The sequence below is a fragment of the Corvus moneduloides genome, chromosome 10 (assembly GCF_009650955.1).
Source record: "Corvus moneduloides isolate bCorMon1 chromosome 10, bCorMon1.pri, whole genome shotgun sequence".
Taxonomy (NCBI): Eukaryota; Metazoa; Chordata; class Aves; order Passeriformes; family Corvidae; genus Corvus; species Corvus moneduloides.
Window position 1 is genome coordinate 20,607,456 of NC_045485.1, and position 15,315 is coordinate 20,622,770.

The 15,315-nt window shown below is 42.2% G+C and overlaps 2 protein-coding genes and 1 long non-coding RNA gene across 4 annotated transcripts in view; 1 reads left to right on the plus strand and 2 right to left on the minus strand.

Moving 5' to 3' along the window:
- Window positions 1-728, minus strand: part of LOC116448952 — a 5,275-nt gene extending 4,547 nt beyond the window's left edge. Inside the window, exons 1-2 of the long non-coding RNA XR_004242171.1 lie at window positions 643-728; window positions 142-315 (exon numbers count right to left, since the gene is read on the minus strand). This is a non-coding gene — a long non-coding RNA (uncharacterized LOC116448952). The remainder of the gene's footprint in view (window positions 1-141; window positions 316-642) is intronic.
- Window positions 729-3,285: 2,557 nt separating this feature from the next.
- Window positions 3,286-7,493, plus strand: DNAJC19 (DnaJ heat shock protein family (Hsp40) member C19). Its single transcript, XM_032120021.1, has 6 exons — window positions 3,286-3,359; window positions 3,739-3,790; window positions 4,081-4,154; window positions 4,507-4,583; window positions 5,461-5,531; window positions 6,781-7,493. The coding sequence occupies exons 1-6, from the start codon at window positions 3,357-3,359 to the stop codon at window positions 6,849-6,851; spliced, it is 348 nt and encodes a 115-aa protein (XP_031975912.1). The 5' UTR covers window positions 3,286-3,356; the 3' UTR covers window positions 6,852-7,493.
- Window positions 7,494-8,795: 1,302 nt separating this feature from the next.
- The window catches only part of FXR1 (FMR1 autosomal homolog 1), a 33,670-nt gene continuing 27,150 nt past the window's right edge, over window positions 8,796-15,315 (minus strand). Inside the window, exons 13-17 of one of the 2 annotated variants that reach the window (XM_032120018.1) lie at window positions 14,872-15,075; window positions 13,983-14,183; window positions 13,152-13,232; window positions 10,686-10,777; window positions 8,796-9,814 (exon numbers count right to left, since the gene is read on the minus strand). In XM_032120018.1, coding sequence (XP_031975909.1) covers window positions 9,644-9,814; window positions 10,686-10,777; window positions 13,152-13,232; window positions 13,983-14,183; window positions 14,872-15,075 — 749 coding nt within the window. In that variant the 3' untranslated portion in view covers window positions 8,796-9,643. The remainder of the gene's footprint in view (window positions 9,815-10,685; window positions 10,778-13,151; window positions 13,233-13,982; window positions 14,184-14,871; window positions 15,076-15,315) is intronic. The other variant, XM_032120019.1, reaches the window with a different exon arrangement.

Consider the following 15,315-nt stretch of genomic DNA (forward strand, 5'->3'; position numbering starts at 1 on the left):
GGAACAAGCAGTGTAAGGTTTGGCTAGCTGTGCATGTGACAACACAGAACTGGGATTTTAACTTAAACAAATGTTTAACAGCCTTAAAGGCATTTGAAAGCTACACCACAAACCTTCTGAAAGCAAAACTATCTATTTTACCTTCTGTTCAGTTTGTCGAAGACACAGTTAAGGGAAAGTACAGCCAGGATTCTGCAGAAAGGATCTGTTAAATGGAAAAGTTTCTTTATGTACCAGCTGCTTTGGATCATCCTATAAGATGAAGCTTCCAATATAATCTTCTGTCATGAGGCATTTTAAGCCTGGAGTGGAAACCTGAAGAAAGCAGTAGGGTAAAACACTTGACAGAAGAAACCACAAAAGCTTCAGGGTTTCTCTGACTTATAGAAAGGGCATAGTTTAGGAACACAGGCAAAATAAGAGGTTGTATACCCCAACTGAGAGTGTATTTCTCAAACATTGAATAATTTTGCCTCCCTCCTGATTTCAAATACAGACATTCTGCAGAAGGGATAAAAGCCGTAGTGCACCTGTTTCCCTTGAGCCCATTAGAACTCATTACTGGGAATGACCATCCATACCCCACCACAAGGCTGAGCAATAGAAGATGCATAGAAATAAGGTGTTGTAAAATGAACTCACCAGGAAAATCAAACAGATCTTTGATTTCACTCTCCGTGATGTCCAAGCTGGGACACACCTAGTTCTCCTTTAGCTCTGAGAGGGAAGCACAACTGTGGGAAGAAACAAAGTTTGAGTTGTCTCAGAGTAAAAATATATACAGCACGCTTTAAAGGAATTATGACATTTCATCTTGAAATGCTGTATTGTTTTACCTAGTAATAAAAATCAAATTATTCCACCCCTAGGCTCAGTCTTGTCCAGTTGCTGGTATATTACATGTACCAATAATGCAAATTCCTCCATCCCACCTCCACTCTTACCAGCCCTTCCCACTAATTTTCCTTTCTCCTTAATAAAGATGAAATCTCTTAAGCATGCAGAGGCCTCCCGAGATCTCCCTTTCTGGATTTTCTTTAAAGGGCTTTCACAGGAGAAGAATTAGGTACATTATCAACCCATTACCAGCCCAGTTTGCACATGTCATTATGTTTGTCCTTTTTCTCTAAAAATGAGAAATTTCACTACAGAAAGAACCACTAAATATAAATTTGCAAAAGCCCCTTTGCCACCAGAGCTACCAGTTTCTCTAAACAGGGACTGGGAAGAGTGAGGAAGGAAATAAAATAAAATTCCCTTTCAGATAGTTTTCTCCTGAAGGGCACTAAGATCTGGATCTAACAAAAGGTTAAAGAATAATTAAACCTCATGCAAAAACCTTATTTGTTCAGATGATATGAAAAATTAAATTCTAGTCATACCCTAGTAAAGTCATTACCATCTTTTTGGTTCTGGTGGTTTTGGTTTTTTGAGTGACCTTTGTTGATAGAAGAGGGACAAAGAAGAAACCATCCTTAAACCAAATCCTCTTCTATATACAAGACCTGTACACCTTTTACTGAGGGGACCTTTTTTCCCCAGTAAATCATCTGGTTGTTTTCTACTTGCTGGCTCCCCTTTCCATATTTGAACATGTCTTACAGGCTGTCAGGGGCCTCATGCTCTGCGATGAATGGATTCAATTCCTCCATCAAACATAAAAGTTTCCTTTTACTTCAATCTCAGGAAACACTTGTGCAACAGTACGAGTACCTTAACCAAGACCTTTCTTCCATTCCTTTTAAAGCAGGTTATTTCCTTGTAGAGATACTAGAATGAAAGGGAAAGAAAAAGACAGGAGATTCCTGCAAACATTACCTCAGTAGATGTTAAATCGCGCACGTGAAATTTTTGTGAGAAAAACAATTCAAGCGCAAAGTGAAATTATGACACAAAGTGCTCATTACTCACAGAAAATATACAGCAAGGAAGGAAAATTCTGTCTTCCAGTGCAAGAGCCAGCAAAATTGTAAGTTCCTTAGCCAGTGGTCACATCTGACACTAAACTGCTTGTGTGAGGGCTTGTGAATCCTAGACCTTAAGCAGCCAAAAGGCAGCTGGCTTTGGCTACTGGGTCCTCTGGGAGCCCCCGAGGTCACTGGCACATTCTACAAGCACAGGGGATGGCAGAAAATCTTTCACAAAGCGTCAGGCAGACAGCAGGACTCTGGGCCTTGCGCTTTGACGTTTGCAGCAGAACCTCAGGGCTAAAGGCTGGCGTGGTCTCCCTGCTGTGTTACTCAGTTTCCAAACCTACACCTTCAATCCAGAGCAATGGACAGGCAGACGGGCACTCCGCTGCTGTGCGGAGCACGGCATTGTGGTATTAACAGATGACACTATGTTATTAATAATAGTCAAACAGAAGTGCCATGCCTATAATTCTCGCTCGTTCCGTAGCAATCTTCAGCAATCAAAGCGCTGTCCCTGCCCGTGCGGAGCCGGTGCCGGACGCGCTGGTCAGCCCTGACAGCGCAGCGGGGAGGCTCCATTAGCACGGGAGGAGGCGGAGAGAGCGCAGCCCACGGGCGAATGGGGCGGTCAGACACACGGAGCAGAGCACCAGGATAAAAGACGGGAAAATGGGAGAATCACAGAATTGTCAAGGTTGGAAGGGACCTCTGGAGATGATCCCATCCAACCCCCTAACAAGGCAGGGTCACCTGGAGCAGGTGATACAGGAACGCGTCCAGGTGAGACTCCGTGACCTCCCAGGGCAGCCTGTCCCAGTGCTCTGCCACCCTCAGTGTGTATAAGCTTTCCGTCCTGTTGAGGTGAAACTTTTTCTGTTTTAGTTTATGGTCATTGCTCCTCATCCTGTTGCTGGGAAACATCGAAAAGAGTCTGGCACCATCCTCTTGGCCCCCACGTTGGAGATATTTATATGAATTAATGAGATCCTGTCAGTCTTCTCCAGACTAACCAGGCCCAGCTCCCGCAGTCTCTCCTCACAAGAGATGCTGCGGACCCCAAATCCCGTTTGTGCCTCCGCTGGACCTTCTCCGGTAGCTCCTTGTCTTTCTTGTACCGAGGAGCCCACAACTGGACCTCAGGAGGAACTGAAAAACTACTTTTATTTTTAAAAAGCGAATCTGGCGTGCGAGAAGGCTCTAGATCGGGGCGAAATCGCTTGATTACATTAAGAGTAAGGTCTGTACTACGTTTTACAACGCCGTAACCCTGCGCACGCCGTGTCCCCGCTCCCTGTCCCGTCTCCGCCGGGCCCTGTCCCCGCCCCGCCCCCTCATGCCCCACCCGCTCCCGGGCGCTCCCCGGCGCCGTCCCCGCCCCGCGCTTTACGGCAGCGGCCGCGGCGCGTTTGCGGCGGTGCGGGCCGGGTGGCGCTCGGGGCGGACATGGTGAGTGCGGGGGCCGCTTGTGCCTGGCCCGGCGGCTCCCGCGCTCTTCCCGAGGGGCCGCGGGCTCGGCTCGTTCTTGACGAGCCCTTTCTGAGGGCCCGCAGAGGCCGCTGGCTCCGCTCTCGGCCCCGCAGCCCCCGCGGTGAATGCGGCGCCGCCGGACCGGGTTCCCCTCGTCGGGCACAGCTCGGGGGTCCCCGCCCCGCTGCCCTCGCCGTGTCCCCGCGGTCCCCGAGAGCGCTGTGCCCGCAGTTCAGCGTGTCAAGCGCGCTGTGCCGTGTCGGGCTGGGGGCGGTGTGTCCGACCCGCTGTGCGCGCTGCCGGCGGGGCTGCTTCCCTTTCCCTTCAGTAAACAAACTCTGTGTTCGTTCCCATGCAGGCCAGCACGATGGTGGCGGTCGGCCTGGCCATAGCGGCAGCCGGATTCGCAGGTGTGTAGGGGACGGGCGGGCTCTGAACCCAGCTGTACTCACACGGCCCGGTGTACTTAGCCGTGCTTCAGGGCTGATTGCAAGGTAGTTTAATAGCTGATACAGGACACTCTTTTGGGAGAGCCAAAAGAGTAATTAATGGCTGTAATTAAACAAAAGATCAACGTTCTTACTGTTTTATGTCCCAAAAGAGTTTATTCCACATTCTAATCCACAAGTTACCAGTTGCACTGGATTGCTAAATGTTCATGGAACTATGCTTAACGTCAGTCAACGCTGGTCTCTTCAAGGTCGCTATGCAGTAAAAACTTTGAAGCAAATGGAGCCACAGGTAAAACAAGCCCTTCAAAACCTACCAAAACCTGTAAGTTTTTATTTATCAGTAGCGTCTTTTTGTTTAAAATTTTGCTTGGTGAAATAAGTATGGACTGTTGTCTCTTTATAGCACTGCTGTATCTTCTCCTGTATTTTGTCTGTAACAACAATTGATTGCAGTAATTCTGGTGGTGATTGGCTAATAGAGAACTTGTATGGGCAAATTTAAGTAATCATTTAAATAATGATACTCTACTTAAACTGAATTTCCTATTTCAAGTGTAGAAGAAGTTTTGCTATTTTTACAGACAAAAGCTCAGCAGTTACTAAAGCAATAATGAGTGGGTTTAACTGATACTTGGAAATTAGTGGTTTTTAAACTAACACATTTTCTCTTTCAGGCCTTCAATGGTTATTACAGAGGTGGATTTGAACCCAAAATGACTAAACGAGAAGCAGCTTTAATACTAGGAGTGAGGTAAAGGAAATGTATCAGAAATGAAATGTGAACAGGAGGCAGTGGTGTCTCCTCACTGCTGGCTTTGTTTGGAAAGGTTGTCATCCAATGCCCAGCATCCATTGGGAGTGTCACTGCCAAGTCAGGAAATAAGAAGTGACCTTTCAGGACTTTCTGTGCTTTTTGGGGGTTCTTTGCTGCACTTTAGCTTGGTTGAAGCTAATTCTGTGTGGACTTCCAGGCATCTGCATTTCCCTCGCACATTCCAAAGCCACGTGTGATCCAAATAAGCCATTTCAGGAAGCCTTGGGGTTCACTGTGTGTGGGGGACACGAGACTGCTGTTTTCTCATGGTTCCTGTCAGTGTTGGGGAATTTCGGGTGGATGCAGTGTGAAGGTGCTGCAAACCCACTTCTTGTGTCTGGAATAAACTCATCACTTCTGGAACATGGTAGATCTGACTATGGTGGCAATCTCTGCCAAAGCACTTAAGGCCAAATACGTAAATCTATCAAATAAGAACTTTGAACTGTGGCATTTTTTGGGTTTTTGTAGTTTTTTACCTTAATAAACCAAGCAAATGTTTTTTGACTTACAGCCTTTGGGAAGTTTTCCCAGTAAAAATGTTACAACATAGTTCTGTTTGTTTTTAACTGTGTGGATAACCCCCACCCTATTAGACATGCTGTAGCATGTCTTTTTCAGCATACAGTGTTTTGGAAAAACCCTAGGAAACCTCTCCAGGACTTACACACTACATATCAGTAGTAGGAAAAGAGAAACATACATATTAGCTAGAGAATTTATGGGTAAGACAGTGCTCACTTGTTCTCAGACACCTTTTGACAATCTGGGGAATTTCATGAGTCAAAAGTCAGTTTTTCTCTGTCTTTCAAAGCCCAACAGCCAACAGAAATAAAATTAGAGAAGCTCATAGACGGATCATGCTTCTGAATCATCCAGATAAAGGTAAGGAAATTATGTCATGTTGATTAGTTAATACATGTTTTTAACACAGATGAATAGAATTGTGTAGGGAAGTGAGTGATACATAACCACCTCAGCTACTAAAAAACCCACAGAAAACTGTGTGAAAACAAATTTTAGAGTGCCTTAATCCATGTGGGTGTAGAGCATATTTTTGTGTGTGAATGTTTTAAAAGCAACCAGACAGATTCAGCTGATCAGTTTGTTACCTGCTTTATCTTCTGTGAATATCAGATTAGAATATGAATTGTTAAAATGCGACTTAAAACCTCCTTAATTTTAGATGAAAACCCAGAGTACCCTTATGTGTTTTATGTACCACTTGTGAGTTTGAGTTCATCATAAATGGAAAGTGTTGAGCCTTCTACAGCTGCTGAAGACATTAAACTATGAAATATTCCTGTTTGTGGTACTCTGAAGGCTCAGAATCTAGTTATGCTCAGAGTAACTCAAGGCATCTATACCTGTTCTAAATTCTGTTGAGTGAGTCAGAATCATGTGTTGGTGTTCGACATTCGACTTCTCAATCGTCGCTTAAAAGGTAAAATGGCTTCCTTTGAAGTGACTGTTGAATTCCTTGCTTCTGTGCACCAAAATCTAAAATAATCCATGGGGATATGCTTTTTGTAGATAATATTGAGTGAAAGTTACCTTCAAAATTAACCTTACTGAATATATGCAGAACCTAAAAATAGCATTTTGTGTTGTATATGACCTAAAGCTTTAGGTAAATAATTAGAGTGCAATTAATGGTATATATGCCACCAGCACAGTTGTTGTGCCTCATGGCTTTACAATTTTGGTGCATTTGCAGTGTGGATTCTGTCTCAGTCTCCCTGAGTAATTTTTTGCCCTGTTTAAAAACTGAACTGGTCCCTTGGTACAGCAGCACTTTATGCTTGGCACGGTTATCTGCAGACCTGTTACTTCAGTGCTTCTGTATTCACCACAGACTGCTAAGTCAGGAGTGACCAATTCATTTATGACTGATAAAACTGGAGCAAAAGCCACTGCAGTAAACTAAAAGCAGCCTAACAGGAACGAGTGGTCTGACACTGAGCTCCTGCAGTGTCTGTGAGTGAACTTAGATGCCTTCAGTCACAACCAGTTTGTTCTTTAACTGGCAGAACCTCAGACCATGCCCTTTTTTCCCATGTCCTGTGGCATTATTATCAGCACAGAAGAGAAATGTTGGGTTTTTTCACCTGATTTGAGGTTCTCCTTCTTCTAGGTGGGTCTCCATATGTAGCAGCCAAAATCAATGAAGCTAAGGATCTACTGGAAGACCAAGCTAAAAAATGAACGAGAAAGAAAATCACTCATTCAGAGGGTTTGTCCCTGCAAATGATTATTTTTGATAAATGGCTTAAGAGAAGTTCTAATGTAAGTCTTTGACTTAATATAAATGAAGCTGAAAATACAAACCCAGGGAGGTTCTTCCCTCACGACTTAGTCACTTTTTTTTGGAAATGCGTGAGGGAGTGAGGCTTAAAGATTTTTTCATAGCTGTTCTTTATTAAACAGCCAAATCTGCCACTCAGAAATATTTTCAGTGCTTGAGAGCAGTAACTTGGTGTGGCCAGTGTGTGTTACCAGACACAGGTAGATTCACATGCTGTTACCTAATTTCTGTTGAACTGGCCCTCTTTAAAGTTCACACTGCTGCTCTTCTATCTGCTAAAATTAGCACGGTGAACCTGTTTGGGGAGGGGGGTGGAAAAACCAAGAGGATTTATTGGACAGGAGGAGCTGGGAGAGATGTGTGGTTGTCTCTGCCTGCAGAAATAAACCACAGGAAACAATGTATTCCCTTGTCCTTGCCTTGTGAAAAACAGGGTTAGTTAAGTGTTACTGATGGATCTGGAATGTTCCAGATTTTTTTAGTAACTTTTAGTTTTTGACAGATTTTAATAGCATTTAATAAATTCCATATTTGTAATAGAAGTCCTGTAGTTTTATACATTATTGTACACTACAAAGCCAGAGCTCACAGACTGAGGTTTGCACTTAGAGTGATTAGGAAACAGGAACTCTACATTGATCAGAGGATACCTGAGCTGGATTTGTGCCCTGTTAAGCCTCTCACACCCAGCAGCTTGTAAGGATCTCAGCTGGGGCCAGAGAGCTGTGTCATACTCCAAGAATCTTCCCAGTGTTTCTGCCACTATGGTAAAACACTGCACAGCACCTGTGAGAGTTAATGTCCACCTGGTCATAAACACAGTGGGGTTGAGGGCTTTCACTCCCAGAATCTGGACTTGGAAGTGCTGCTGGAAGCATCTCATCTTGTGAGTGCTGCCTGCTGTGCCCCAGCAGTGCTGTGGATGAGTTCTGGGCTGTTGAGGAAACATTACAACAGTAGGGATGAGCTTGTTCTGTGCCTTCAGGAGGATCAAAGAGGGAGCATTTACAACCTCCCCTGAAGGGCAGTAATTTTGCTCAGCTACAGAATGTAAAGCAGGGTGAAGGACAGCTGGAACACCACCATGCACAGTTCTGTAGTCTGCACATTCCAAGCCAGATGCAGAATATTTCTGTACTTAAGTATTTCCCAGCCAAATACTACTGACTTACAGCTGGTTTTTTCCTTCCCTGTTTTTTTAATTTTCTCCACTCCTGTGCCTGCCCCATCAGCTGAGATACTTGTGCACACTTCAGCTACAACGTTTAACTCTGTGTGTTCTGCAGGAGGGAACGTTGTTGCTGAGCGTCCAACACTGAAGTCCTACGACAAAGTGCACACACAGGTCTCTGCCTGGGACATCTCTGCTGTAGCTCTAGCAGGTAGAGCAGCTGGTTTAGAACTCTTGGTTTTGTCCTTACTTCTGACAAAATCAGGCAAGACAAATTCAAGTCAGTACATCAATGCTACCTTCTGCTGTGATTTCTTACACCTTCTTGCTACCCAGATGTTTTTCCACACCTGTTCTGTGCTTCCTTGCTCTGGCTCGTGGCCTGGAAAGATGGGTGTGTGTGTTGTACTTATCAAAAACTACATCTGCATTAATTCCTATATATGTTAGTCAGGTTATGCAATTCTCCAAGATAAGGAGTCTGGTTTTAGACTCATTAACTGATGTTTGACATCATCACCTTAACAAAAGGAAGATCAGCACATTAGAAACTCTTACGAAAAAGAGTTAAGAGGTTCAAGCTGCCTAACAAGTAAGTTTCCTTTGTTAGTTAACAGCTTGAAAACCTTGCAGTCAATAGTAATTTGAATTTCTGATAGAAACAGTCAACAGATGGAAGATCAAAGTTTATTTTCTTTTACTACCAGCATACAAAAAAAACATATTGCACATCAAACAACCAAAACAAAAATAAAAATACTCTACTAAGGACTAACATATGTAGTTTATACAGAATAAACTTTCTGGAAATTGATCTTTTCAGTAGTTCAGGTTATGTCTTAATGGACATGACTAATTCAGCTTAGTGTTAACTAAAGCTATGTTTGATTTTTAAATACTGTACAGTTTAATAAATAAACCAAACAAAGCCTCAATGTAGAACAGTCACTGCCAATGTCACCCAGTATCCCTGCAGATTATGAGAATTTAACAAATGTATTCCAGTGGTCTGCAGATTTTTCCTCTACATACAGCATTTAAAAAACATGTATTAAAACAGACCAGTTTCCAGACTAAACTAATGGAGAAATTACATTTCAGTGCAAAATATTTTAGACTGCATTTCTTTCTAGTATTCCTCAGGTGAAGAAGTGGTTGCATATTATTAAAAATGTAACAAAAGCAGCTAATGCTTTCATAAAGAGTATTATGTTAGGGATCCCCCTCACATCTTTGCCGTATTTTGAAAACAAAATAACATTTCCTATAGCCAGCAATTTTGTTTATTTAAATGTTACATATACTATCTCAAGGCACATCTGATGATATATTTATAACACAGTAGGTGTCAAAGTATGTTTAACATATGATTTCTCCAGGATCCCTCCCCTTTCTGTATTCCAAAATGGAGGAACTGAAAGTGCGGTGTCAAGACTGGCGATCCATATTCTATCTTTGGCAAGCTTATACAAGCACTATTTTAAATGTAATGTAAAAGAACTGTAAACTAGGAACTTCAGTTTATGAAACACCATTCAGCACTGCTTCTTCCTGATTATTTGCATCCTCCTGAACAGTGACTTTCTTTTCATCAGGGCTGTGCTGTAGTTTAGAAGGCTCATCCCCAGAGGTGGTGGCAGGACCATTCACTGCCTTTTCAGAAGGGCTGTTTTCATCAATCGCATCTTTTGCCTTGCAAAAACAAGAACAGGAGAATATTAAAAATTCCATAACAAGACAGAGTGTAATCTCAATTTCCCTCTGGATCACACAGCAGCTTTTCAAGAGGAAACACCCCTTGTCTGTCTGTGCCTGTATCCTGTCATTTAGAGCATCTGATCACTTACCTTGTCGTTTATGGGGTACTTCTTTATCAGCCACTTTAAGGAAATCATGCCAGCGTAACCCCCAGGAGTGCACACCCCCAGCACACCCAGATGCTTATTTATTTCTATTTGTCTAAGCCCATGAAGGAGTTCACTGAAAAACAGCCTTACAGCCTTTCTGAAGTCTATAGCAAGATGACATTTTGTTAATGGATCTTTCTTGCTTTGCTGAACTCAGAGACAACTTGTGGCAATATATTGCCTCTATAGAAGAAATTCTGCTTTATTCAGTTCTGATTATTTTTCAGGATAATGTAATGCCACTCTGATCCTTTAAGAAGAAAGGATCAAAAACATACAATCTCTGTACAATTAATTCCTTCTAAAATAGTTTGTACAAGTCACTAAAAATACCACATAGTATCCTCTGTCTGTAACATGTTTTAAGGGTTAAGACTTAACCATGGGCAATTTTCCCATTTTATTACATAACGCAACATTACTAAGTTTAGTGTTTTAAAATGTGTACAGACTTAAATTTGATTCCTAAAATCTGCAACAACAGTCACTGTCAGTTCTGTTTACTCTGGGCCGTTTTTGCTTTTAATGATTTATTCTTAAACTCAAATGCACTTGTAGTCAAATGAGGCGAGCTAATTGAAGCCTTCCCTTCATTCCTTTACTGTTCTGCTGCAAGGGAGGAGGAAAAAAGGAAATGCACATTAAAAAAATCTTACCGTTTCTTTCTTGGTTTTGGCTACTGTCTCCTTTGGAGGGTTTCTCTGTCTACTTTGAGATTCAGCTCGTGATATATAATCAGCTACTGTTACTGTTCAAGGAAAAAAATCACAGTGATGCTCACATCAGCAGTCAATTCAGCATGAACCTTCATGTCTTTTCTGTACAAGTTACGCTCTAACTGGGAGACATCTCACAAAAGGCCTTCACACTTACAGGTTATCAACCGCACAGCAAGGATCAATTTGTTACTGTTGTTAAAAATAATTTTCACTAAAATCGGTGGTAACAATGATCTGAAAGTGGACTCTTAATAAAACAAATTTTGGTCCAATTGCAAATTTTATTGGAGAAGAGCTTTCTGTACTAGGTTTGAAGAGCTTTGGCTGCAGGCTCTTTGAACTATAGGCTGTGTGTGTCACTGGGGGTTTTATTAGCTTGAGTAGTGCAGAATTTCATACTAATGAAATGAAATGAACTGAAATGAAGGCAGTGCCCAGAACTGGGGCAGGTCAGAGCCCAGTATCACTTAGGATGATGTAGCATCAAATCTTTGTTACGTCATGAAGCAACTGGCAAGGGAACTTGTCCTCCTTGAGGTACTGGGAGTGCCACCAGCACTGTGCCACCAGCACTGTGCCCTGCCTCGGGTGTGGCTGCTGTGGGGTGTGTGGACACAGCAGGGCTGCTGGAGCCAGCCCAGCTCAGGGGCAGCACGGCCGTGTCTGTGCCAGTACAGCGGCACTCGGGGGCTGGCCAGGGCTTCTCTGACCTCTCCTTGCCACCTCAGCACATTTCTGTAGCCTGGTTTTGTGTGATCCTGCCCTCCTGTAACCACACCAAGACTCAGTTCTATCTTTAGAATACGGAGTACTGCAACTTTAAATATACACTTGTATCTCTGACAAGCAACAGCACATTAGGGTTGGCAAGCATTACCTATTGAACTGTACAGTCATTTATATCTAATGTATCAGGTATTTAGGTGAGCTCTTTGCCTGGATTTAGCAATGACTGTGCATGAAATCCAAATCAGACTGGCAACTACAACAGATGAATTGCTCTGTTACAGTAATTGGATTTCTTACAACTGGGCCCTTCCAGAACTATGAAGGGCAAGGGAGTTTCTGTGCAAGTACTTTATCTTTAAAATGAGGTTCTGTACCCAACTCCTCTAATATTGGCAAACAGGAAGCACGTTTCATGCACACAGTGCATTCTTAGTATTCCTCTGTGTATAAGGAACCCTAATATACAGCCATGTAAATCAAATGATACAACTAAATGACTGAAGTACAGTGGTTGGCACTGGGGAGAAAGAAGGGGAGAGTTCCTTCTGTCTTAATTTCACTCACACTTAATAGGTATTGATGAAGACTTTAAATTATTACAGCATTTTAACAAAGATGCCAGAGAAATCTTGTTTGGGAAGTCTTGTTACGTTCTTAGAATACTTCAGATTTAAAAGAATTCACATGGTTTTCTAAGAATTACTAACATTTCTTTATGCTGCTGACCGAAATTAGTTTCTTAGAAGCTGAAATTCTGACCCTTTACAAATCTGTATCACTGCTACAAAACTGGAATGTTGAGAAGAAACATGGGTGTTTGAGGTTTTTTAGGAGGGTGGGGTGTTTGATTTTTTCCTTCCCCCAAGTTTTAGTTAGCATAATAAAACAACTTTTTTCTTCTTAACCAAATGTTGTATGAGCACCACAGATACAAGGAAGACAAATATGGGTGAAATTTTGAACCTGTCAATCCAGAAGACCTTCTGTTACTACCCTGTGCCGTGTATGTACAAGCATTTTCTAAACAGGGCATTGTATTGATAATTAGCCAGTTCACCTTTAACATTTCAAGTGTTAGTACACACAAAAGAAATGCAACAAGCCACAACAACAAAAAATTGGAAACATGCAATTTCACTTAAATTCCTCCTCCTTCCCACCCTCAATTTGCAGGTGACTTAAACTATTCCCAACAGCCAAGGACTGAGAGCAGCAGTGTGATGCAGGTGTGGGGCTGGCAAACCCCACGCGAGTTCCCTCACTGAGCTCTGCCAGGACCCACATCCTGCTGCTCCAACACTGCTGCTCAGCCAGTGCTGAAAAGGTTGTGTCCCAGTCAGTGCAAGCGCACAGATGCAGTGAGTGCAGACCATGAACCTTCATGTTTGTTGTGATCCTGGACCACAGAACTCAACAGCACTTTGGCCATTGACTTCAGTGAGAACTGGATCAGAAGCGTAACTCGTATGTCCAAGCAAAAAGTTAGACATCAATTAGTTTCATTAGACAGATTTTAGAAGTTTTCCTAGTAGAAGAAATATCTTTCATCTTTATCTAGTAGTCTTATTAGTTATTGAGTAACCTTTTGATATTATGCAGCTCTATGTAAAACAGCAGACACAACATTCTCTCATGCTTTTGACCTGAGATTACCCACAGCTCCACTCGAATTACCTGGCTGTCTATCTTCTGCCTGACCCCTGAAGCGACGCCTGCGGCTACGATTGCGTCGCTGGGGTTTTTTGTCACTATCATCTGCAATTGCAAAGTTTATAATGAACTATTTCTGATCATAAAATAAATAAATTCTTCAGCAGTTTCAGCATGGGGCATTTAAAATTGCTTCTGTTAAAGACAGAGACTAAAAGTAAGACAGAAAAGCTAAAAGAAAATTTTATACTGAAAGCATACACAGTAACACAAAAGCTAGATTTTACTTTTTGTTCTTGGTTCATTAAAACATTTAGGCACGTGCTTAATGACCTCAGATTTCATTTATTAAGTAACCATACGTCAAATTTTAGCAACATAACCCAGATTTTGTTTTTCTACATTAAGCAACAGAGTGTATTCTTGTCCCTGTGAGTATCGAGAGAATTTACTGAGGGAAAGTTCTTAAGTAGAAGCTCGGTAGAGACAAATTAACAGCTACTTAAGGAGCTTTCCCATACCGAGACTGAGGTTACCAAGGACAAAACAGAATGTGTATCTGACAGTACTGTTTCTATCAAAGCAGCAGTACCAATGGGAAACAACAAGTCAAGTCTTTGGTGTCTCCATCAGACAGTTTTTACAAAAAAGGCACATGAAAAGGCTAGTGGAGCTCAGTAAACAGAAGATTCCATGGCACAGCCATGGAGGGAGTCTTTCTTTAATCAGACAGCAACCTTGAACAGAACAACGATTCATCACTTACAAAAACAAACAAGGGCTTCACTACACTTACAGGGACAACACATTTTTTTCTTAGCTTGCTCTGGGACTACCATCCAACCATTTACATACCTAAACCATTCTCATTAACAGAAGCTGTATCAGACTCTGTCATTCCATCCATAAGAACAGCATCTTCATCAGTCCTTCGCCGGCGTGACCTCCTGCGGCGGTTGCTGCTGTGGTGGGACTCGCTGGCGTCGGTGTCCACGGTCTGGTCTGACTCCGTGTTATCCAGCAAGCTGTAAGGGTTGCTGTCCGGGTCTTTAAGCACTAAACAAACACAAAGTGTCCATCTAAGATACTGTAGTGATGTGTAACTTCATTTCCAGGCTGACTTACAGCCGTGTCCCAAAGTTTCAAACTACAAAGCAACCTTAAGCCAAGGCGTAACACACAGACCTGCAGTATTTCATCTCAGACTGGATCCTCCGACCCTTAACCTAACAGTAATAATCCTGGGGCACCACAACAGGCACTTGCACTGTTTCACCACAAACATTTCCAAGATGACACTTAAGAGACCTTTTACTCAAAACTGCTAAATACATAAAACACACCTTTCACTCTGTGGTTGTGTGGTACTTCTGACACTGTTACAGTGTTAATGTTAGCAGAGATTCTGATAAAACCCAACTTCCAATCAATGATTTCTTCTTTCATTCTGGATCTAAACGTAAGCTTAACTCAGAAGGCAGCCATAGGCAACATGCCAAAGATTTATCAACTTTGCTAATAACATTGTGTGTGAGCCATAGAGGAAGGAAATTAAGATCACTGTGAACAGAAAATAAACAAAATGCTAAAACACGCTGTATGACACAACTATCACACAACTGCACTGAAATCCCAGGGTATTAAGATCCAAATGTAAGAATGGAGTATTTTAAAAAAGTAAGAGGTTATACAGAAAATTGCCAGGAAGACAATCTCAATTCAAAATCCATTTGGAACACAGTACCAGAGCTAATGGATGACTTTCCACCACGAGGTCCCCCACGCCCACGACCTCCAGACACACTACGTCCTCGTCCCCCGGGACGTCGTCTGTTGTCTCGTTGGTGCCTGCTCTCCCTGTCATCTTCTCCTGCCAAGGACCAGTCACTAAGTTCATCTTTTCTCTCAGATTCTGTTTCAGAGGGATTAGAGAGCTCAGAGTTTGTACCTTGTATGAGAAGGAAAAGAAAATTGGAAATTAGTATCAATTTGGGGATTATATTCTGGTTTCATATCCTCACCGAAGTATTCCAGCCAGCATTGCTGGTTATGGATGTATGTTATTTAAAAAGAAAAAAGCATTAAATATATATATAAATATTAATACACATACAAGTATATAATCATAGATGTATTTTAATATTTATATATACACCCATATATAAGAATATATACATACATAAAATAT

Coding starts and splice junctions, on each gene's coding strand:
- DNAJC19 (XM_032120021.1), top strand. Junction 3,791..4,080: donor AGCGGCAGCCGGATTCGCAG/GTGTGTAGGGGA, acceptor GGTCTCTTCAAG/GTCGCTATGCAGTAAAAACT. Junction 4,155..4,506: donor TTCAAAACCTACCAAAACCT/GTAAGTTTTTAT, acceptor TTTCTCTTTCAG/GCCTTCAATGGTTATTACAG.